Genomic DNA, 23,562 nt, shown 5'->3' with positions numbered 1-23,562 from the left:
TTTAAAAAAATAAAATGAATTTTTGTAATAATTCCTATTTTATAATATAATTTCTATTAAAATTAAAAAAAAATCATAATAGATCGATAAATATTTCACAAAAAGTAATATAATGTTAAAGTAATTTTAAAAAATTCAAACTTAAATAATAATAATAATAATAATAATAATATAATTTTGTTTAATTTCTATTTTCATTTATTTAACCGGCTGGTGCCGTTTGTCCAAAGATGAGCGAAAAGGCGCGGATGACATGACCCCGCGCTCAGACGTAAAGCCCACTCTTTTTCCCGCGCGTGTATTATACTCGTCTCCCTACCATTGCCGACTGTCGGAGGTCCTTTTCACATCCCTACATCTCCGGCAACGGCATATTCTTCCTTTTTCTCTCAGATCTCTCTCTCTTAAATTTATCCACCAGTCTCCATCATTTATCTGTTGAATCCATTAATTTCTCTTAGTATCATACTTCCTTTTTTAAATTTTGTTAGATCCTCTGCGGATTCTTCCCTCCTTGTTTGAATCATTTATTGCAGCCGGTGGTTCATTTCAATGTCTCGGACACTTTTGGTTTTGATTGTGTGTCTGAGTGCGTTGAGGTTTGGAACTTCGTTGGGATCGCGTTCGATCCTTAGAACGGTTGCTGATAAGAACGGGGATTCTGAAGACTACGCCATTGATTTGAACGCCACCAATTTCGATGCGGTTTTTAGGGATGCTCCAGCCACCTTTGCAGTCGTTGAATTCTTTGCTCACTGGTTAGGAGTTCTTTTCCTTCTCTCACATGTTTGTTGATTTGAAATTGTTCGGCGATTTTCTTTCTAGTTGTTGTACTTGCATGTTTTGCTGCTTGGATTGGGAGCTACGGAAATTTGAGTGTCGCTTAGTATGTGAATTTATTTGTCATTTTGAGAAACCTTGGCACCTCATTCAGTTCTTGGTCTACGTATGATCGTTTACCGGTGCAAAGCTAGAATGATAGAATAACAATGGGTGGTGTTCGTGGCTGATTTTTTAGTTAGTGTTCAGTGAAATCTGTTGCCAAGCAACGGATATTGCTCATACTCCTCTGGAATTGTGGATTATGGGGAAAGCCCGTAGCTTCTTATAGAAGAGTAATCCAATGAACTATTTTGCCCATGTCATATGACTCGTGATGTCTTTTCTTTTACCTTCCGAGAACTCAAACGGTAGAATGTTGAAATCAAAATACACATGTGATTTGTTATTTAAAGAAATCTCAATGCTTCTGTTCAAGTACACTTGTGATGTGTTCTAATTGTTACTCTTGTAGGTGCCCTGCTTGCAGAAACTATAAGGTTAGACATCATATTCATATGCTCAAATTTATGTTCAAGAGCTATAGCTACAAGTTATCTAATCTTGCTTTTTGGTTGAACATCAACCTGTAGCCCCATTATGAAAGAGTTGCGAGGCTTTTCAATGGACCTAATGCTGTGCACCCAGGGAAAGTATTAATGACAAGAGTTGACTGCGCTTTGAAGGTATAGTGATTCTGCACTATTGATTCCATCATTCTTAGGGATCTTTGTAGTACTTTCTACTTGCCCCTTTGATTTCATGAAGTATCATTTTTTTGCTAGCTTGCACTGGTTCATTTTTGCTTTGAGGTATAATGAGCTTGCATTGTGACACTCGAGTAAAGGAGAGGTACATGAATGAATCTAAGTCACATTCGAATGAAAGCGATTTTGAGTATAGGATGGCTTAGAAAGGCTTAAAAAAAATTGAAAAGTACTACCTATACCAACGAGGTGTGCCTTTCTTTTCGGTAGGTCAATCAAAGGAACTCTATAGTTAAAGCGTATTTTGTTTGGAGCAATTTATGTTAGGTGATCTCTGGAGAATTTTCCTATGATGTATGTGAGTGAACACAAAACATGTTGAAAGGACTTGTGTTGGTTTGTGGGGATAATCATAGAACAATCATAGAACTGAATGATTCACATAATTAACTTGTTGATTGAATTTTGATTAGTATACGAAGATAATTTGTTGCAAGTCTCAACTTTTTATCGATTGGCATAGCATGCATGTACACTTGAAGCTGCGAGGGGGTCATCATCACACATCTGGTTCCTAAATTTAATCATATCATGCTATTGACAATTTTTTGTAGTTTTTCTAATGAGGATGTACATTACAAAAACTTGTTAAATTTATAATCTAATCTTATCTTATAAATTTCTCCAACTTTTAGAAACATGTTTCATATCGGATGATATGCAAATTGCAACCTTATATTGTGTGTTAACCAATAATGATTTGAGTCAGTGTACCGTATCCGTTTTGAGGTCCTCATAGTGAATGGCCAATATTACTAATTCTTTACCATGCATGAGTTTGAGATTTAGAAGGATGGTATCAACTTATCCTTTGTTGTTGACCTCACTTTTTCTTTTTTAAATCTTGTTTATAGTTTTCACTATTTTGGCTTATTTTCTCATGTGTGATTATTTTGAAAATTTTAGCAGTCTGCGCAACTTTTACCCATTGCTAAGTGAGGTCCAAGAAAAAAGATAGTTCTGGCTTTAGTATACGACATTTGTTGAGTCTCCTTGTTCGTAATTTGAATTTTACAAATATGAAGGCATCTTGGTGATTAGTCCTTGTCGTTTACTTGTCTGCCAGCACAGATGAATACCAATCTCTGTGATAAATTTTCGGTGGGTCACTTTCCTATGCTCTTTTGGGGTCCTCCTTCCAACTTTGTGTCTGGTAGTTGGAATCCTAAGGAAGAGAAAAGTGAAATTCGTAACATTGATGATGGACGGACTGCTGAAAAGTTACTAAATTGGATGAACAAGCAAATGGGCAGGTAGGAGGTACTTTCAATCATTTCTTAATTTGCTCTATCAAGTTTTGCATAGTTGAAACGAGCAATAAGCAATTAACTGACTTCCAGCTCATATGGCTTGGATGACCAAACATTTGAAAATGAGCACCTGTCATCCAATATCTCAGATCCAGGACAGGTTGGTTGAGCCATCATGATAAAACTTTGATTTGCTTATATGACAAATGAGACAATTTTTCTTCACTCCTGATGTTGACAATTGAAATGCATTTGATGACAATAGATTGCTCGAGCAGTCTATGATGTTGAGGAGGCAACATCCACTGCCTTTGATATTATCTTGGAACGCAAGGTAATTAGTTTTTTGTACCACATGCATACATATACGTATATAAATGTGTATGTGTTATTTCCAGCAATTATAGACCGATAACTTACACATGCATGCTTTCAGATGATCAAGTCTGAAACTCGAGCACCCCTTATAAAATTTCTTCAACTTCTGGTGGTTCATCATCCTTCTGTGAGGTGCATATCTGTCTCATCCTTGTCTTCACCTAAGTGATATTTTCCTGTTTCATTATCGGGATGTTTCTTCTCTTTCTTTAGGTGTCGAAGAGGTAGCGCTGAGATACTTGTAAACTTCGACGAGTTGAGCCTTGCAGATATGAAACAAGAAGAGGTTGCTAGTGAAAAAGGTGCAGTTAAAAACTTTCAAATATGTGGAAAAGATGTTCCTCGTGGATATTGGGTGGGTACACAAACCATAAAATTTAACCGGACTATTTTTGGAATTATGAGTTGCATTTGATGTATCTTGTCGACCACTATCTGGTATTTCCTGGGTATTGATATGAACTGTATTTTCATTTTCTATCGAATACAAGAAACATGGTCAACTATCGTTTGTTTGATGGTAATGAAGTCTTAGAATCTTTACCTATTAGTTTATAGTGGAGGCCTGAAGGGCAGAGGGTTAGATGACCTCCTAAGATATATGTTGGGCATGATTAAGATATATGGATTTTGTCATCCACCGTGAAATCTTTGTGGCATGATTAAGATACTCCATTTCGTATGATCAAGGTAGGCACTTATTCAACGATCGACCTACAGAACAGTTTGAAGAGAAACCTCCAATTTTAAGATTGTTTCTTTCATATCAACGAATTGTTTGTGTTTCAAAACCTCCATTTGTTTGAGACGCTTGAAACTCTCACTGTACATAATACTTCTCTTTCTATTGACTACCTGATCATTTTCTCCCTCCTTCCCTTGTATTATACACACACACACACACACACACACAAAGACTCCTATAATTCTCATTATCTTTGAATGTCGTGTTTGCAGATTTTCTGCCGTGGTAGCAAGAACGATACGAGGGGATTTAGGTAACTTTTTCTCGTACTTTTATTTGATGTGCCAGATGGTACCCAATTGTTCTTTCTAAATGAGTGGAAAAGCTTAGCTTTCTCTAGAAATTCCTTTTACACTCGGTTCCTATATCTAAATCTGGAGAAAATTAGCAACATTCTATATACAAAAGTGACAATGCCTTCGAATTCCTAGCCATTTACATTCCATTAAGGAGAATGCAGTTGGAATTTCGTGCGGAGTTTCATATGATTGTTCTTATTCGCTCCATTGTGCTTCCTGAAAAGAAAAGAAAAATGGAAAAATAAAAGGAAAAACAAATTATTGATCCAAATCAGAGTATAGTTGCTAAACCTATTGATGTTCTAGTTAACGTTTAGATGGTTGTCTTTCTACAATCATGTGATTAATTGCCTCTTTCTGCAGTTGTGGATTATGGGTTCTACTGCATTCTCTTTCTGTGAGAATTGAGGACGGAGAAAGCCAGTTTGCGTTCACAGCTATATGCGATTTCATCCGTAACTTCTTTGTTTGCGAGGAATGTCGTCAGCACTTTCACGAAATGTGTTCGAGGTAAGATTGGCGTAAATATTTGGTATCATTTTCTTAATATATCCTTACCATCTAACTCAAGGTACTGTCTTCAGTGTGTATAGTCCTTTCAACAAAGCTCGTGACTTTGCCCTCTGGTTGTGGAGGGCACACAACAAAGTCAATGAAAGATTATTAAAAGAAGAAGAATCCATGGGAACCGCAGACCCGAAATTTCCCAAGATGATCTGGCCTCCGCCGCAACTTTGCTCATCTTGCTATCGCTCTCACAGCAGCAAGCAGATAAAATGGGACGAGAATGTAGTACATAAATTCTTGACCAACTACTATGGTAAAATGCTTGTATCTCTGTACAAAAGCAACAGTTCTCTTGGGAATGTTGTTGTCGATGGGGCACTCGACGAGTTAGCGACATCAACAAACGCAGTTGCAGTCCCGGTGGGGGCTGCTTTGGCAATTGCTCTTGCAAGTTGTGCCTTCGGAGTTCTTGCTTGTTACTGGCGTTCGCAGCAGAAGAGTCGGAAGTATTACCACCAACGACATTCTTTAAAGAAATATGATTATTAGGAGAGGGTAATTGGCTCTTTCAAAAAGACTTAAAAAGCATATAATAAGGGAAAGAAACAAAAAAAATGAAAGGTATCAAAAGAGAGAGAGCCTCCAACAATGTTCTTGTCATCCTATAATTTATCTTCCATTTGTGACATTTTCAGGCCAAGGAGAAGCTCGGAGCTGAAGTTTTGTGAAGGATATGACTCAACAGAAGTAAAATAATGAAGAAGCTCTGGAGATTTGGAGCATTCAACCGTCTAAGATGAGGTTTGTTGGGCATTTTCAATTCAATTCGATTCAATTCAATTCCGTGCATCACACAGTGACCATACAAATACGTATCATGAACTAATTTTCGAGTTCAAATCATTCGAAATTTGCTTTTTTTGTTCCTTTTTCTTTGCTTTCAAAGTGACATAAAGCTTAAACTTGGTTGCTCCAAAGAGATAGGAGAAATATAGAGAAGCATATGTAACTTATAGCATATCTGAGGCTTTAAATAATTTGTTTGATTGGCTTTTGGCTTTTGGACACACAGCTTCTTCAATATGGTATTTAGATTCATTGTAGCCTTTGATAATTAAGTTTGTTTAAACCTTTTTGAAATCATAGTCAAAATCCGTAGCTTATGTACCTTTTTAAGGTTCAAAATGTGTTCCAATTAGGATTCAGAAGAGGGCAGTTCTGTTAGATCTCCCGATCAAACGAAACATGAAATGAAAACGTGGTTCGATTTTATTTGGGTTATGGGCTCACCACGTTTCTTCTGTACCACTCTAATTTGTTGATACAATAAATAATATTTGTTTTGTTATTATAGGGTTATGGGCTTACCACGTCTTCCTTGCACCACTCTAATGAGATAAACGGGAATTAATTCTAACTCCCACACGTAGAAAAAGGAAAATGGATTCGTATGGGCTCATCATGTTTCCACTGTACCATTCTAATTTGTTGATATAATAAATATATGTGTTTTGTTATTATTGGGTTATGGGTTCACCACGTTTCGTTGCACCACTTTTAATTTGTTATTGTTTATTATTGAATATATATTGAGTTGACGTCTTGTAGAGAATGGCACAGCAATGACATTTTCGAACAAGTTCGGAAAAAAATTATTCTCACATACCAACATATTTTGTTTACATTTCTTGGTATTATTATTATGATTTGATCAAAGACAGGGTTTTGATTCTATGACCATAGGGTTATGGCCCCATGTCATATTCTACTTTGCTGATGTAATAAATAAATAAATAAATATATATATATCTATATATATATTTTTTTTTTTAAAATTATAATTTTTGAGTCAGCACAAAGAAGGGCATTTTCGAACAATTTTCTAACCACCAATTTCAGCGAATCCATACTCGCCACGTGTCAACCTTTTCGCGCCAAAAAATAAGACTGTCCGAATCCGCAAAATTCTCTACTTCGTCTCTGCAAACAAATTCCGAAGCTTAAACACAGCCTCTTCGATGGCTTCCACACTCTTCATCTCTCATCCTTCTCTCACTCTTCTCTCTATCTTGTCCGACAATGGCTTCGTCTCCATGGCCGTGATACTTCAGCTCATAGCCTAATCCTTGCTCTCTCAATCCAATTCAATCACAATCTTCTCACCTTCAGATACTGCTTTCGCCCAATCCGGTCAGCCTTCTCTCTCTCTCTTCTTCGATTTCATTTCTTGCCTCTCTTCTTATCTCCCGAATGCCTCAAATCGCTCGCGTTAGGCACCAAGATTCCCACGATGTTGGCCGATCGATCGCTCACGGTAACCTCTTCCCGATATTTTCATGAAATTTCTTTGAATCGAGTCATGATTAGTAGCTCGCCGATTTACGATGACGGTTCGCTTGTTGTTTTTGGCACCGAGAAGTTTTTTGACCTGAAATTCCAAGTGTTTCCGGTTACTCGGAGTCTGAGTGCGGGATTCCGGTAAGGTCCAATGACGGAGAAGAATTCATTCGGTGAAGCAATAGAAACCCTAAGATCTACTGGATATTCTTCAATGGCGTTGTTTCTTGAATCTAAGATTTTAAGGTTTAGTAATGGTCAGTCCATGATGACAGTCTTTGCTCCTTCAGATGATACATTGGCCTCTCGCATTGATGACTTTACCGATTATCCTTCTCTGTATTTTCGTCAGATTTTGCCGCGTAGAATTTTATGGAATGATCTTGTGGATCTTGATAAAGGCACGAAATTATCTACATATTCAAAGGGATATGCAATTTCCGTTGCGAAATCGAACGGCATGTTGATGATCAATGGAGTTGCAGTCATCTATCCCAACATGTATATGAACGAGTGGCTGGTTGTTCATGGCCTCCTTGATGTTTTTTCTATGGCAGAGAGACTCTCAGCAAAGGAATCAGGCTCAGAAAGGAGAAACACCCCTCATGGTAAGGCACTGGATCATTGGTAAGTTCTGACGCCATGAAAATCTTTTGCTTCCATTCCACAACATATATCAGTGACTTGTATACATTCACCATTTGTAAATTTCAAGAGCTTTTCTTGCTTTTTTATGCCTCTGTGACAAAGAAAGCTTCAGCAGAAAGCTGTAATATAGAAGTTGTCCATTTTCCTGCAAGTTTCAGCTCGTTTGTATAGTTCATTCAAGGGTGAAGAGTTCGGTATATTTGGTGAGAACAATAGTCTAAAGAACCTTGAAAGGAATACCCACGGATGAGATTGAGAGAGAGGTGGGGATGATCAAATATGGTTAGACTCTGATTTCTCTTATGAAACCTTAGTTGAGATGCATATGAAAATCAGTGGCTAAATGACATAAGATCATCATTGGTCTACTCTACCTCAAGGAGGCATTCCGACAGGTGCGTGCATGTAGGTGATCTAGCCGCACTTGTTGCGACTTCACTCTAGTCACTATCCTTGCCTTCAACATCCCCCTCTTTGCAGCTAAGGTAACGACTTCATATTGGTAATGACATAACTAGAAGAGGGGTAGGGGAAACCTACCTAATTTCACTTCTTCTTTCAATCACTTTTGAGACCACAATTTTAAAACATTAGATCTTCCGTTACTAATCCTTTTTTTTTTTTAAGTTAATAAATCTATCAAACACTTTATAAGATTTACGGTCGAAGGACACGAATGTTAAATTGAGACGTCAACGCATCCGTGTGTTATCACATCACTTCGACTTATTGATGAAATAGAATCAATCCTGATTTGAGATTGTAGTTAGAAGAGCATTGCAGCCAAATGTAACCGAAAATTGAATTTTGCTTTGATTATATTTCCACCCAAAATGGCGCTGCGCCCCACCTTGGTTTCATCCCTTGAAAGGGGTATATATACTACATGAGCATATAGCTACTCACTCTACCATTCGAGGAGGAAACTTAAGCTTCCAACCTGCTATCTATTTTTTTTCTTCTCTACCTCTCTAAACTCCTCATCCGATGCTTGATGTCACTGGATTCGTCCGCTTTATCGACAACGATATTATAATAGCCTAAGCCCACTGCTAACAGATATTATCCTCTTTGGACTTTCCGTTTCAGGTTTTCCCTCAAAGTTTTTAAAACACATTTGCTTGGAAGAGGTTTCCACATCTTTATAAAAATATTTCGTTCTTCTCCCCAATTGATGTGGGATCTCATGGTCCACCTTCTTTCAAAGCCCAGCTTTCTCGCTAGCACTTGTGCCCCTCTTCAATTGATGTGAGATCTCACAATCCACCCCCTTCATGGCTCAACGTCCTCGCTGGCACTCGTTCCTCTACAATCAATGTGAGATCTCATTGATATCTTCACTAACACATCACTCCTCCTTTGGAAGTGGTTTGCATATAGTATCCATAGCAAGAGACAGAGCAATACTCCAACAGAAATCATTGCAAGTCCAACATTCACAATCTTGAGATGATGGTGCAGATGAGGACAGTAACCTGTGGTGATGTTGTGAAACGTTTCCCTTACGAAATTGCAGTTCTGGAGGCTAAGCAAAGGGGGAGTGTAATGCTGAAGTGCATAACTCTCATTCACTGCAGCCACCATCTGGGAATAGATGTCCGGTGTGACTCTCCCAACCGTGGTGCACAGTTTCGATTCCGATACTTGGCACACAAACTTCTGCCAAACCTGCATTTATAACCGAAGTATCGATCATTATCGAAACAAAGACAGATGAACACACAGAAAGATGATTAACTGAGAAAGGCACCATAAACACTGATATGTTTTGGTTGTTCTTCCCATTCCAAAGCCCACTACTAGTAGATATTGTCCTTTTGAGCTTTCCTTTCAAGGTTTTAAAACACGTCTGCTAGGGAGAGGTTTCCACACCGTTATAAGGAATGCTTCGTTCCCCTCTCTAACCGATGTGGGATCTCACAATCCACCCTCTTGGGGGCCAGCGTCCTCGTTGGCACACCGCTCGGTGACTGGCTTTGATACCATTTGCCCACCACTAGTAGATATTATCTTTTTTAGACTCTCTTCTGGGCTTCCTCAAGGTTTTAAAACATGTATGTTAGGGAAAGGTCTCCACACCCTTATAAAGAATGCTTCGTTCCCCTCTCCAACCGACGTGGGATCTCACACAGTTAGACTAAGATCTAGATCTAGTCATGATGTTGATTCAATACACGTACAGACACCTATAAACATCGCCCTATTATTTGGTGCATAGACATTCCCAAGTTAAAATGCAGCCAGAATGCCTTGTATGAATCTTACTGTTGATGCATTGTCGATAGTCACGTCGTTATCGCCACATCTACTTTCTTCCAGCTGAGAGTTATATGGGTAACAGAGAGCTGGCATTGGAGGTCCAGACTGGTTGCAGTAGTTGGGAAGTCCTGGGGGAGGATTTGCATTGGCGAAGTTGTACACAAATTGATCAACAACGCTCACAATGTCGTTTACAATCTTTTTACTTTGGATTAGCGTCCGGTTTGTTGTTTTATGATCAACACAAGGAAGGATATTGCTAAGAGCTGTTTCTGCATGAGGATTATCCACCCATTCTTCCATTGCCATACAAGTATCAGAAACTGCACTGAGGAAGAGAAAAAAAGAGCAAAAAATAGACATAAACTCAGTTTATCCTTTTAATTTTGAAAAAATTAGAAGCGATGACAGTAAATGTGAGATCACACCTCAGTTGGGGAGGAGAATGAATATTATTTATAAGGGTATGGAAATCTCTCCCTAGCAGATGCGTTTTAAAAACTTTAAGGGAAACCCAAAAGGGAAAACCCAAATAGAACAATAGTTGTTAGCGGTAGGCTTGAGACGTTACAAATGGTATCAGAGCCAAACACATATGCCAATGAGGAGGCTGAGCCTTGAAGGGGGTGGACACGAGGCAGTGTGCCAGCAAGGACGCTGGGCCTCGAATAGGGGTTGGATTGGGGAGTTCCACGACTGGAGAAGGGAACGAGTGCCAACAAAGACGTTGGATCCCAAAATGGGTGGATTGTGAGATCCCACATGTTGGGGAGGAGAACAGAACATTCTTTATAAGGGTGTAGAAAACTCTCCATAGCAGACGCGTTTTAAAAATCTTGAAGGGAAGTCCGAAAGGGAAAGTCTAAAGAGGACAATATCGATTAGCGGTGGGTTTGGGTAGCAATTTCATTAAACCAATATGAGGGTTATTAGTTAATAAGACTACGCAACGATATAGCCAAATTGTAAACCAACTTACCAGTCAAGGATTACAAACAATCCATAAAGAACAAATGTACTTGTCACAAGTAGCCAACCACTGACTATTAATCTGCAAAATATGACAACATACTTTTATTCTACCAATATATAGATGAATCTGAAAAGAAAACTAAATCAATCACACGACGAACAACTTACATATACATTGCATGTTGATATCCAAAGAACGACAGGACTGCAACAACAATTCCAGTAAGTTAAAAATACGCACACGTCAAGTAAACGAGGAAACAAAACAATTTTATTTAAGAATAAGAATTACGTACAAAGACCGACGAGAGCCAGAAGAAGCATGAGCGCAGCAACGGTAATTAATGCTGAACGCCTATACGAGCAATATTTATGTTAGCTTTTAGGTGTCGTAAAAGAACATGAACTTGATTGAAAGGAAAAAGATGAAGATACATACATAGCAATGAAAACTCTTGTTATTTTATGAGAATTTATACTCGTCTTCTCGGCCACTGTATCTGCAGCGGTATTTAAATCCGCGTTTAACTTGTCAATGTCGTTGATTACATCAATTGGAAGAAACACCTCGGCCACACTAATGGTCTTTGCAAGTGAGAGATATTCTGTAACATTTTTAAGCGTATCCACAGTATAGTCTGACTGGTTTACAACATACTTCAAAGTATGCAAACCTTCATTGTAAAAATCATTCTGTCCTAAACATAGAAGTATACAGCCAATGCTGCGAAGAAGGAAAAGCTTTGATTCAGAAAGGAGTTGAGACAATTCGAACATAGTTGAGATTAAAATAACACCCAAGTCCACCGTTAGCAGATATTGTCCACTTTGGCCCGTTAAGTATCGCCGTTGGCCTCACAATTTTAAAACGCGTCTACTAGGAGAGGTTTCAACACCCTTAAAAGGAAAGCTTTGTTCCCCTCTCCAACCAATGTGAGATCTCACATATTAACAACATAAATAAGATGCATTTCCAATGAAAACGATGGTTCATGCACCAAACGATGTAAAAAGACGACAAATAAAATAGATTTAGAAGAAGCTTTCAAAATCTAAGTGTATCATCGAGACAAGAGTGTAGAGTATTACGTGGCAGCACATGTCAAAAGTACAAGTAACGCGAGGCAAATCCGCTGTGAAGTCTTTGATTCTTCGCCTTTAATGTTTAACTTCCATCCACAGCAAAGATGAATAAAAAGAGCAATGCCAAAGGAAATGAACCAGAGGATGGAAAGAATGAAGCCAATGGCACCAGTAAATCCAACAGACTGCAGAAACATATTAACACAAAAGAAATGACTACAGGTAAAGAACTAATTAGAAGCAATGCCAAGGAAGAGCCAATACAAGCTAAGATCATATACTAAAATGTAAGAACACTGCAGACAAAATGACAACAAAAACATACTATAGCTATTTAATTCTATGGTGTGATACGATGGGTATGAAGCCAAAAATTAGTGATCACCCGAATGTAATAGCCCAAGTCCATCACTAGCAAATATAGCCCGCTTTGGCCCGTTACATATCGCTGTCAGCCTCACGGTTTTAAAACATGTCTCCTAGGGAGAGGTTTCTACACCCTTCTAAAGAATGCTTCGTTCCTCTCTCCAACCGATGTGGGATCTCACAATCCACTTCCCTTGGGGCCCAGTGTCACAATCCGCAATGCGATTGTGCCCCGAGGAAGTCATCGAGGACGATGACTAATATAACCTACTCTCTTCATAGTATGGTTGTGACACCCAATGCCCTCGCTAGCACACCGCCTGGTGTCTGGCTCTGATACCATTTGTAACAGTCCAAGTCTACCGCTAGCCCATTACGTATCGCCATCCGCCTCACGATTTTAAAATGCGTCTACTAGGGAGGTTTCCACATCCTCATAAAGAATGTTTCGTTCCCCTCTCCAACCGATGTAGGATCTCACACATACTCAAACATATAACAACAAGAAATTGTATAGAATAGTATGAATTCAGGGAAAATATATCAGACACAGTTAGTAAAATAAATTATGAGAGCAACTCTTACAGCCCAATAATCCCGATTGGCAATGTCCCAGCCACCTTGATACACCCTAAACCCATGAAGAATATCTGGACGCTTCGTTCTATTTGCTGCCAATAGAAGAGGGCCTTGAGAGTCGTTATTTGCAGATCCTGGGGCTTTAGCAGTCTCCAATATCTCATTCTTCCATGGACCCAAGTTTTCTTGTCCTGCAAATAAAAAGCGCCATCAATAAACAAAAGCCAACGCAAAGAACATAAAACCAACAATTAGGGAATAAATATTTTCCACAATGTGGCAGCTTAGAATACAAAAACGAAGAACAAGATTGCAGGAATCCCAAAGTTTACACACAACAATTCATAGAATCAAGAAATAAAGCAACAAAATATGCCTCAAACACCTTTAACCTCCTTTAAGTTAGAGGAGTGCATCCATTTCTTCGGACAATAACAAACAGAAAACACAAATAACATAAAATAATTTTCCCACAGCTACTTTCAGCAAAAATCATCGATCAAATTCACAAGAAAATCACACTCGAATCAGAAAAGAGGACCAAATCCAGCAAGAATTCACGAGCAAGACAGAAAATGTGCAGACCTAAGACGAATTTTCCAGAATCTCTAGGCACCAAATCGTGAGATAAAGCCAAAACCGAGAAGAACGCGGCAAAATCCACCAAAAACAGAAGCGAAATCGAAGCAGATATCGATAAACCCCTCATCGGCAACCGCAAAACCACAGCTACCTCATTTGAAGAAGTCAGTAAGCGAAGAACAGAGAAGAGCAGTGTACCAGTCCGATCAACGATCTTCAGAACGAAGTAACGGAGATTAATAGAACTCTGAAGAGGAGCTCACATGAAAGTGTGGTGGGGGCAGTGAATTAGTGATCATGAGAAACCAAAAAAAGCTGGCTTTACATTAAATTAGTTAAACAAAATCAGGCAGAGCCTTAATTTTTAATTAATCAATTAATTAATTAATTAATTAATTGCGTTAAAATCAGTAATTAAGTAAAAAAGCATGGCCAAATCCCTAAATATTTATTTTCTTATATTATTCCATTTTGTCCCATACTACTTTTCCTTAATTCTTTTTCACACTCTTGTACACGTGTCATCATTATATTTGTTTAAATTACCAATTTGCCCTCAAAATTAAATCACTGTAAGTCTAATCTCTCCTAGCTCCCACTTAGTCAACAAATAATTTTTAATTAAATAATAATAAATTCAACAAATATTTGGATTAATCTTTTAATTTTATTAAAAAGAAAATATTAATATATATAAACATTTATTTATTTATTTTCATTGGAAGGGAAGATTTACCATTTAATTTCAATATATATTTTATAACATTATATTTTAAATATTAATATATTTATATATTTATATTTAAGAGATGATGTAGAATAAATAAACAATAAAATATATATTATCATAAGCAAAAATAATAATTTAAATTATCATTTGGTCCAATTAATTTTACACTAACCCAAATTTTATCAACCGTTTGATTTGATCGCAATAAAACATCTAAAACAGTGTACGGTGAGATATGATCGCCTGCAACGCGATCTATGTGAACGATAATACACCCTTCTCCTAAGCTAGATCCCACCAAATTACATGGATCAGATTTTCACAGTGTGGGGCCCACTAGAAAGTCAATCATTTAATTTGGACATGATCAGAAGGCGATGATCCAGTGTATTATTACCTATGATATCATAATGTTTTCAGTGGGCCCCACCGATAATGGATCCAAAGTAGGACTAAAATTTCAAATTTTAATTTTCATACTATTTGGTATTTATTTAAAATATTAAATAATATAATTTCTATATATAACTAAACTATAAATAAATAAATTGAATTGGCTGACTCATAATATTTAAATTAAATTAAATTATGTTTTAAATGGATTTAAAAATGAAATAATTTTATTATTTTAAATTTAATTTAGGTACAAATCTCCATCTTAACCTAATTTTTTTTTGCCTAATTTTTAACAAATCATCACAAACTACCTTTATAAAAATAAAATAAATAATATTATTTATTTTTAGGATGAATAAATAATTATTATCAAACAAATAAATGATGTGGAGAAAGGAGAAAGGGAGTGGGTTAGATACAATCTTAGGGTTGATGGAATAATTGAAGGAGAAGGTCACGCTATCATATAATATAAAATAAAATCATATATTATAATATAATATAATATAATGCATTATATTATATGTTGGAGCCTTTGGTGAGAAAAATCAGATTCAGTCTTCCTTCTTTTTTCTCGGTCCGCTTCTTTGGCTCCTGATCTTGAGCTCGCTTTTTTTGGCCTCAGGCTTGGCTTCTTCTTGGAGTCCTTGCCTTTTCGAGATTTTAGGCCCTTTCCCTTTCTTTCTTTGCCTGGTCTCGACTCCCCCTGGCTAAGTGCTTTCATTCAATCTAGCAGGCTAGCTGCCTGTTCTGCCCCTCCCCTCAGTCTTGGCCATTTTGGCGACAGCCCTCCACCTCGTAGGCACTGAAACTTTCATCACCTTTCTGACTAAGAGCCTCGAGATCAGATCTTTTTGGTTTGACATCTAAGTTGTAGGAGTACTGATCGATGAACATTTGAGATAATAGGCATATTGAAACTACACATTATTGGGCACTATTACATTTTTACATTTTTTATGCCATTTAGAACAGGTTGTGTGCAAGTCAATTATTCCCGAGATATTTGTACATAAATGGGTTATAAGTTCGATTTACTTATATAATTACGTCTTACACTTTTAGTTTTAATGAACTATTTGTTAGGATCAAATCATTAATTAAGTCCCTCTCGAACGGTAAGAGTGTGGGAATTATTGTTAAAATCTCAAAATTATGTTGTTCAACTTCTTATTTGATTGTGTTTTCCGGTATGTTTCTTAAATTGGCTACAATTGTAATTCTCACTCGTGAAAACCCACTTATATAGAATTCTATAGTCCTCTTATGTTGGACTTCATAACTCACTGAAGATTGAAATTGAGTCGTACGTGATCATTTTATAAATTTTTTATTTTTTTTTAATTTACAAAGTTTATAAAAATATATTGATATTTCATGGTTTAATATTATAAAAAATTATTGTATTAAAATACATCAACTCATATATTTCTATAAGAACGATTCGAATCAAATAAATGGTAACAATTACAAAGTGGGTCATATAAATAGTTTATCAAGAAAAGACATTCAACCTTATCCATATGTCATAGACATTTTTAGGTTTTTTTAACATGATCATCTCGTAGGCTAACTATTATTGGATGAAAATCTCACATCGACTAATTTAGGTAATGATGATGGGTTTATAATCAAGAAATACCATCTCCATTGGTTCGAGGCGTTTTGGGAAGCTAAATGCAAAGCCATGAAATGCTGGAAGTGGACAATAATATCATATCATTGTAAATAGTCGTGTTAGATGAACACGAACAACATAATAATCAAATCAAGATTACACCAACAATTCATTAGTTCTTCAAGTGAAATTTTTGGGTATGTGTGCAAATTAAGAATTTTTTTCACCCAATTTCTTGTTTTAGGGGTTATGATTTGTACTTATAAAAATGGGTCCAAGAAAAAACTTTATAAAGTCGCAAAAGAGTCCCTGAAAATGGGGCAACCTGCCCATACAACCAACACGGAGGATGGCACTACTGGCAAAGACCGTCTGGCGAAAACGCCGCAGGCGCGAAGCGTGGTAGGCCTGCGCCGGGGGAGCATAGCATATGCGAGAAAGGTAGCCCGGACGGTGGAAGAGACAGGAGAGGTCGGGTCATTTGACAGAAATAGAAGGCTTTTTCCCTAGAAAGGGGAAGAAGTTCAAGCAAGCAAGGCAGCCAGTTGCATATTTACAATACAACCGCGGTGATCAGCTGGACCTAAAGAGGCCATTGGTGTTAGTGTGTGGGGCCAAATCATTATTGTCTCAAACTTTAGGGCCATATAGCAAAAATGTCATTAAAAGGGGATGAAATAGAAAAGAAAACCTAAAAAGGTTAGCTCTATTCCACTTTTGTGTTTTGGTTTTTTTTTTTTTTTTTTTAATTTATTTTAATTAGTTAGTTGTAAAATATAATCTAATTTGTGGAGTTGGTTACCTAAATTTTATTAGGTAATAATAATAAATATAACATGCTTTTAGCTTTATAATTAAAAATAAGTGATTAAAATATTGTCAATTTGATTGATTTATTTATTAATATATTAACTATATAAATATTTATATAGCTCAAAATGGCTACACGTGCTCCACTCCACTCACGTGTGGACATTTTCCACCACCATTTTTTCAATGGGCCCAGTATAATGTTATTAGGGCTCAGAGGAAAATGGGCCCATTGTAAGATTCTAGTGGAAAATGGGCCCATAGGAAGATTCTTGGTTCACAAAGCTTATCATCATGGGCCTACTTTTGGGCCCATTTGTCGCTGTATAAGAATGCAGCTTCCTCTGGTTTGCCAGCTCTTTTTATTTGAAAATTAGTGACGAAAATAATTAGTTGTAAAAAATGTTTTATGAATTAAATTGTTTAAATAAAATTCTCTATTTCTAACTGCTTCCAATTTCCACATCTTGAAAACAAACAATGTCGTTGTCACGTAACGGTGTTGGTGCAATCATCTTTCGACCTTAAACCCGACATGAAAAAAATTGCAAATAGAAAAATAGACGGTCAAAAGTTTAAGAAAAGTCGTGCTTGAGGTGCGTGCCTCAATATCTTCAACTTTAGAAGAAAATCGACATCAGCTTCTATATACTTGAGAGCTTCCTAATCCTTGTCGATCTTCTAAGCCGACTATCAAGCAGAGTACCTTAAAAAAGGATCCTCTTGAATATCTTGTTGCTCTCTTCTAGAGTAGCATGAATCACTCTTTGTTAACGAGCAAGAGGGATTCGTCTAGCCCAAGTATACTTCTAAAAAGATCAAAAGTAACTAGAGCGGTAATTATGCATACTTGTAAAGAACTCAACAAGAAAATGATATGAGTCAAGCTACCAATAACAATATGCCATTCTACACAACAGTTCGATTTTAGTTTTGGAAGCTCTAAGCTAACCACATTTCCAAAGTTCCCTCAAGACATACAATGGCCGAGTTCGATAAAGAACCGGCACAAGCTTAGAGCGTTCGATACCGCGACGGGCAACAATGAACAGGAACCATCGACTAACGAAAACATCAAACACAGATCATAACAGACCAACAGCCAATTTTCAAACATAATCAAACCAAATCTCTGTGTAAATGAACTATGCAACTGACAAGCTATGGTTTTATGAACACTAATTCATAGCTCTTCTTGGTATTGCTGTTCATCTGAGAGGCCATTTCAGATCTCAAGTGTTCTAATGGTTCTACTTATTCTTGATGGCAATGCCAAGTTCGCCAGCAACAATCAAAGTGGTAGCCATCCCAAGAAACATCCCATGTTCAACAACACCAGCAAGCCGCAAAATCTCATCACTCGCAGCATTCAAATCCCCAATATCTTTCTTCAAAAACAAGTCCACAATGTAATTGCCATTATCAGTAACAAAGGGTTCTCCACTTTCATCTTTGATCCTAAGCTTAGCAACGCAACCAGATTCTTCAAACATCTTCTGCAGCCGCACGGCGGTGAAGTTCCAGCAAAAAGGCACAATCTCCACCGGCAGAGCAAGCCCACTTCCGCCCAAATACTTAACCAATTTCGACTCATCAACAATCACCACGAACTTCTTACAAGCCCCCTCCACCATTTTCTCCCTCAAAAGAGAACCTCCTCGGCCCTTCACCAGATTCAGATGCGGATCAACCTCATCGGCGCCGTCAATCGCGAGATCAAGAATCGGGTGCGAATCTAGGTCTGAGAGAGGGATTCCCAACGCGACGGCTTGTTCGTGAGTTTTCTTGGAAGTAGGGATTCCTATAATGTTCTCGAGCTTCCCTTGACGCAAGAGCTCGCCGATTCGATCGACGGCGTGCTTGGCGGTGGAGCCGGTGCCAAGGCCAAGAACCATGCCGGATTCGACATATTCAACGGCCTTATACGCAGCAATCTTCTTCAGTTCATCTTGAGTCAGAATCCCCGACGATAATGGCGTAGAAGAAGGCATCAGAATGCCGGTTTGCAAGCCGCCTTTCTAGGACGCAGCAAATCGGCAGCAATTAGGAATCGCCATAATCCGAAAAATTCAAAAACCTTCAAAAACCTTCAAAAACAATTCGAAAAAAGTAAGAGTGAATTACGCAAAAGAAGGATGAATTACGCAAAAGAAGGATGAATTACGTAAAAGTGAAAGAAATGGAGGAAGAAGGAGAAGAGATTTTGTATTTGATTCAGGAGAGAACCGTGGAAGAATTGGGTCCATTTAATAGGGGAAGGGGGGGAAGGAGGAGGAACCAACGCCGTGGTTGCTTGCCCTAACAAATAAAGCAAGATCTTCTTGGAATGTTGACAGTTTACCGGAGGCGGTGCAGGAAAATGGGCTTCACGAGAAACCGTCTAGTAGCCGACGCCGATGGTACTACTATTTTATTATATTTTGAATTTGCGGGGAAATTATGAGTTTAATTTTGGATTTTGTCTTTTTCCTTTTTAAATAATATTAATAAACAATATCTTCTCTAAAAAAAAATATATATATTTATAAAATTCATTTAAGTGTAAATTTCGTAAATATCTTTAATTTTTTAAAATTTAATTAATACCCTTTTAAATTTTTTTAAAATATTTAAGGATATTAAATTAATTTTATATAATTTTTAAATTTTCAAATTTGTTTTAATAAGTGATTCAAAATAATTAATACCATTCTATTAGTCTGGATATAGATCTAATAAGTAGCTTGTGTCAGAAATGAGAAATTCTATGACTCAGAATCTTTAGTATAGTATTCTCTTATTTATTACTGTGTCTATTATTTACTAAGAAACTGAAAGAAACGGAGGAGACTAAACAAGAACAAGAGGGATCCACCGAAGAAGATACTTCTCCTTCCCTTTTTTCAGAAGAAAAAGAGGATTCCGACAAAATGGATGTAATGCTTGTTCTTATCCATTTCTATTTAAACTTTTAGATATTAAATTTTTATTAGCCATAAACACAAAGAGGTATGATTATCATGCCCCCATTTTACTTTATTTTTTATTGCACATCGCCCAAACAAAAGAAACAAAGAGATGAAATTTGCATTCGTTACAATGCTCCACGCCAGACATTGTTATCACCTCCATGATATACTGCTGCTCTCGATGATACCTTTTGCTTGATCTTATCATTAAACATTATTGCACTTATACATATATAATTATAGAACCTTATACTAATTTATTGATATAAGAGCTTAAACAAAAAAAAAAAAAAATGTATGTATATGTATTTTGATCTATATTGTAACCGTTTAAGTCCACTGCTAGCAGATATTGTCCGTTTTAGCTCGTTACGTATCTTCGTTAAACTCACAGTTTTAAAACGCACATGTTAGGGAGAGGTTTCCACATTCTTATAAGAAATGCTTCATTTCCCTTTCCAATCAACATGGGATCTCACAATTCACTTCCTTGGGTCCATCGTCCCTACTGGCACACCGTTCGTGTCTAACTCTGATACTATTTGTAATAATTCAAACCTACAGCTAGCAGATTTTGTCCCAACAGATTTTAGCAAAACCCATCTATCAGTTTTTCTAAGTCCTCACCATCATGGATGAATTTGTTTCAAAAGTTACTCAAATCTTATTCATCTGAACAGTTCATACAGCAGCAAGGGAGGAGGAAAACTTACAAATAAACAATCAGTGTCAATTTGTTTGAACACGAGCACAGGATAAGCAATGGCGCAAGAAAATATCCATCAGGCTTTCAACAGACATCATCAGGAGTAAGGCATGAATCCTGTAATAATCAAACGTATGATACTAACTTGAAATATATAACTACATAGACAGAAAGGGAGAAGAGAGCAAATATATGTTGCCAGAAGAGAAGTGCAGAAACTTCCCTAATTGCATATCCTCCCAAGCTGGCTAGTGCTCCCAATAAAATAGCACTTGGGGTAGTGTATTGCAACAGAAGCACAAATCTGTACATTTGATCCCCAGAAACAAGAAAATTCAGTTTATCAGCCAACAAGACCATCCCAATTCCCAACACGGGGAGGACCAAGAGCCTTGCTGTGATTATACCGATTGTGGTTCGATGGCCTAGTGTAGATGTGTTTGAGCATTCTGCAAGCAAGCCCCCAAGAATGAGCATAACAGAAGGCACGGTAGCACGGGCTAGAATTTCTAGACTGTCTTTGACAACTGATAATGGAGCATTATAGTCAAAGAAGAGTGATTTCAGTGGTGGAATTAGCCCAATAATGATGGCTGCTAGAAAAGAAATTGTTGGGGGTTGAAGGATGTGCTGTATTGGAGTTTGCTCAGCAAGATGGCTCAGCCTCCTCAGTACTCTCGGCCCAGCCAAGAACTCTGTGGATTTGGGACTGTTAGTCCTGTTGTCCCCTGCAAGTTCGATATCATTAGGCTTGGGATTGTCAGTACAATCGCCGCCTCCTGAGCTTTCGATATCAGTAGAAGTGGTCTGCGGTGTAATTGAAATGCTATTGAGAATTCTAGGGATGAAGGATGTCACGGAATGTTCTGTTTCTTTGCCCTCAATGCTTGGCCATTCAGCTTCTGCAAGGAGAGGCCTGCCCAAATCATTATCAGCTCGTTCTTCTTCAATTTCAATGCCTTCATCTAAAACTACATTGCACTCCGGTGGAGGTTTCATCATGTGATAAACGAGGGTATAGGCCAGAATCACCGAAACCCATTGAGCAAGTGAGACGTAAGTCACCCCACTAGAGTGACAATTTGGTCCAAAAGGGTTATCTGCAGTGTGGCAAACTGACCCCACAACTGCAAGAGCGAGGTTTCCTGTATTACCAAATGCTGTCATAACAAGAGTCAATCTATTAAACTCAGGGGGTGGATGACATAGAGCAACCACTAAATACCCAAGAGCACAGCCGATAGCCGTGCTGAGTAGCACATTTACCGGGATAAACCACCACTGAGTCAAACTTTCGAGCGTAATACTTTGGCCTAGTTCAGTAAAAATCAGGCAGGGCAAGAACAAGGCAAAAACAAGTTTGCAAAGCAGGCTAAATGTTTCTTTTGGGATGATTTTTGTCTTTGGATGAGCAAGAATCAATCCAATTACTGCGAGGCAGAGAAGCTTCATTAACGGCACAATTGCAGCAAGTAGGTCTTCTTCACTAAACTCGATGCCCGTTTCATAAAGTAATCTGAAGTATCCCATCCTTTCTTCCGGCATAACAGGAAGGACGAAAGTTTCTTTTTCTACAAACAGGACAACAAGAGGTCCAAAAACACAGGCACTCAATACATTGAAAATTTTCTTCCTAGAGAAAATTTCGATTTTCGGACACAGGTTTAGCAAAATGCATATGGAATCAACCAAAAATCATTTTTTAAAAAATGACGATAACCTGTTTGAGATATCAGAAGACGATTATTCTAACGCGCAATGTTGAATCTACTAACATTTGCTAAGAAATCGAGACAGATCGTAAGAAAATCGACAAGGAAACAATTGAGATCGAACAGGATATTATGAATGATAAACACAAACAAACTCAACGAATTAACATGAATCATCACGTCAAGAAAATCAACATAAAAACAGAAGCAAGGAAAAACTAGAAATCAAAACCAATTGTGAAACTGAGAATTGGCAAAGCGAAGAAGAACTTACGTAGCGAGCGCGAGAGAGAATGTCAGAGGGAAGCAAGAGATCGCAGACGAAGCTTACCAACGAGGTTGGTAGTAATGAATCGAATGGCAAGGCAAGCCTGGCCGAAGTTCTTAATTCATCCAACAGATTACGCACATTTTTTAAAATAATATATAAATATTAACACAACAATGGAAAATAATAAATAAATAAATAAATAAACTCACGTGATTAATATGAATTTTATTTGGAGAAAGGAGAATTGAAATAAAGCTTTATAGTTTGTGAGCGTCAAATTTACTTCAAACAATAAATTAAAAATAATATATAAAATATTAAAATAATTTTTTTAATTCTCAATTGGGTTTATTTTGTTTTAAAAAACTATTTAAATCCTCACATTGATTTTAAACACTTAAAATCAAAATTTAGAGAAAAAAAATGTTATTAAATATTTACGTAGAAATTTCTCCAAAATTTTCACGTTGCCACTGTCAATTATCACCTGCGACTGTCACAATCGCACTTGGTGGATTTGCGATTGTGCAGCACTCACCTCTCAACAAGTGAGTTAAGCTTAAAGCGACGTATGCTCGAGCCTCTAACCTACAATCAAGCGACGTATGCTCGAGCCTCTAGCCCCGGTTCAAGAATAAAGTTTTAGAAAGAGGGGCAGAAAGATTTTGAAAGAGAGTTTTGAAACAAGATTTGAGAAATTGAAATTGGTGTTATATGGGAATGTAAGCAAAAGGCACAATCGCACTCTTGATGGCAACGGACTTGCGATTGTGCGACACT

The 23,562-nt window shown here is 37.4% G+C and overlaps 4 protein-coding genes and 1 pseudogene across 11 annotated transcripts; 2 read left to right on the top strand and 3 right to left on the bottom strand.

The window, feature by feature from the left end:
- The first annotated feature begins 241 nt into the window (after positions 1-241).
- On the top strand, positions 242-6,285 carry LOC111467813 (sulfhydryl oxidase 2-like). Of its 4 annotated transcripts, XM_023112887.1 has the most exons (13): positions 242-758; positions 1,295-1,319; positions 1,413-1,505; positions 2,658-2,839; positions 2,927-2,996; positions 3,102-3,170; positions 3,273-3,346; positions 3,428-3,569; positions 4,172-4,212; positions 4,622-4,768; positions 4,843-5,271; positions 5,461-5,566; positions 6,120-6,285. In XM_023112887.1, the coding sequence occupies exons 1-12, from the start codon at positions 553-555 to the stop codon at positions 5,519-5,521; spliced, it is 1,539 nt and encodes a 512-aa protein (XP_022968655.1). In that variant the 5' UTR covers positions 242-552; the 3' UTR covers positions 5,522-5,566; positions 6,120-6,285. The 4 variants fall into 4 exon arrangements, 3 of the variants coding, with proteins under 3 accessions (XP_022968655.1, XP_022968654.1, XP_022968656.1); XR_002714610.1 differs by lacking the exon at positions 6,120-6,285 and having other exon boundaries at positions 4,843-5,386; positions 5,461-5,905; XM_023112886.1 differs by lacking the exon at positions 6,120-6,285 and having other exon boundaries at positions 5,461-5,905.
- A 633-nt stretch (positions 6,286-6,918) lies between these two features.
- On the top strand, positions 6,919-7,982 carry LOC111467360 (putative fasciclin-like arabinogalactan protein 20; the record flags this gene model as incomplete). The annotated part of the gene is given in 3 exon segments (XM_023112222.1): positions 6,919-6,963; positions 6,966-7,243; positions 7,349-7,982. Coding segments are annotated over 3 exon segments (708 nt in total), but the record flags the coding sequence as incomplete, so codon positions are not given.
- A 558-nt stretch (positions 7,983-8,540) lies between these two features.
- Positions 8,541-13,890, bottom strand: LOC111467812. Of its 2 annotated transcripts, XM_023112885.1 has the most exons (10): positions 13,595-13,890; positions 13,016-13,200; positions 12,071-12,249; positions 11,421-11,705; positions 11,278-11,336; positions 11,150-11,186; positions 10,989-11,060; positions 10,016-10,337; positions 9,086-9,418; positions 8,541-8,781 (listed from the first exon to the last, which is right to left on the bottom strand). In XM_023112885.1, the coding sequence occupies exons 1-10, from the start codon at positions 13,716-13,718 to the stop codon at positions 8,731-8,733; spliced, it is 1,647 nt and encodes a 548-aa protein (XP_022968653.1). In that variant the 5' UTR covers positions 13,719-13,890; the 3' UTR covers positions 8,541-8,730. The 2 variants fall into 2 exon arrangements, with proteins under 2 accessions (XP_022968653.1, XP_022968652.1); XM_023112884.1 differs by having other exon boundaries at positions 8,541-9,418.
- A 4,191-nt stretch (positions 13,891-18,081) lies between these two features.
- LOC111467688 lies at positions 18,082-19,557 on the bottom strand (annotated as a pseudogene).
- A 1,176-nt stretch (positions 19,558-20,733) lies between these two features.
- Positions 20,734-22,909, bottom strand: LOC111467687 (protein PIN-LIKES 2-like). Of its 4 annotated transcripts, XM_023112675.1 has the most exons (4): positions 22,786-22,903; positions 21,207-22,370; positions 21,023-21,103; positions 20,843-20,916 (listed from the first exon to the last, which is right to left on the bottom strand). In XM_023112675.1, exons 2-3 carry the CDS (start codon positions 22,342-22,344, stop codon positions 21,048-21,050), a joined length of 1,194 nt encoding a protein of 397 aa, XP_022968443.1. In that variant the 5' UTR covers positions 22,345-22,370; positions 22,786-22,903; the 3' UTR covers positions 20,843-20,916; positions 21,023-21,047. The 4 variants fall into 4 exon arrangements, with proteins under 4 accessions (XP_022968442.1, XP_022968443.1, XP_022968441.1 ...); XM_023112674.1 differs by having other exon boundaries at positions 20,734-20,916; positions 21,023-22,370; XM_023112673.1 differs by having other exon boundaries at positions 20,913-22,370; positions 22,843-22,909.
- Between the last annotated feature and the right edge of the window lie 653 nt (positions 22,910-23,562).

This window comes from Cucurbita maxima, unplaced genomic scaffold (assembly GCF_002738345.1).
Source record: "Cucurbita maxima cultivar Rimu unplaced genomic scaffold, Cmax_1.0 Cma_Scf00034, whole genome shotgun sequence".
NCBI lineage: Eukaryota > Viridiplantae > Streptophyta > Magnoliopsida > Cucurbitales > Cucurbitaceae > Cucurbita > Cucurbita maxima.
The sequence above is the reverse complement of the archived record's forward strand: the minus strand, read 5'-3'. Positions and strand labels throughout refer to the sequence as shown.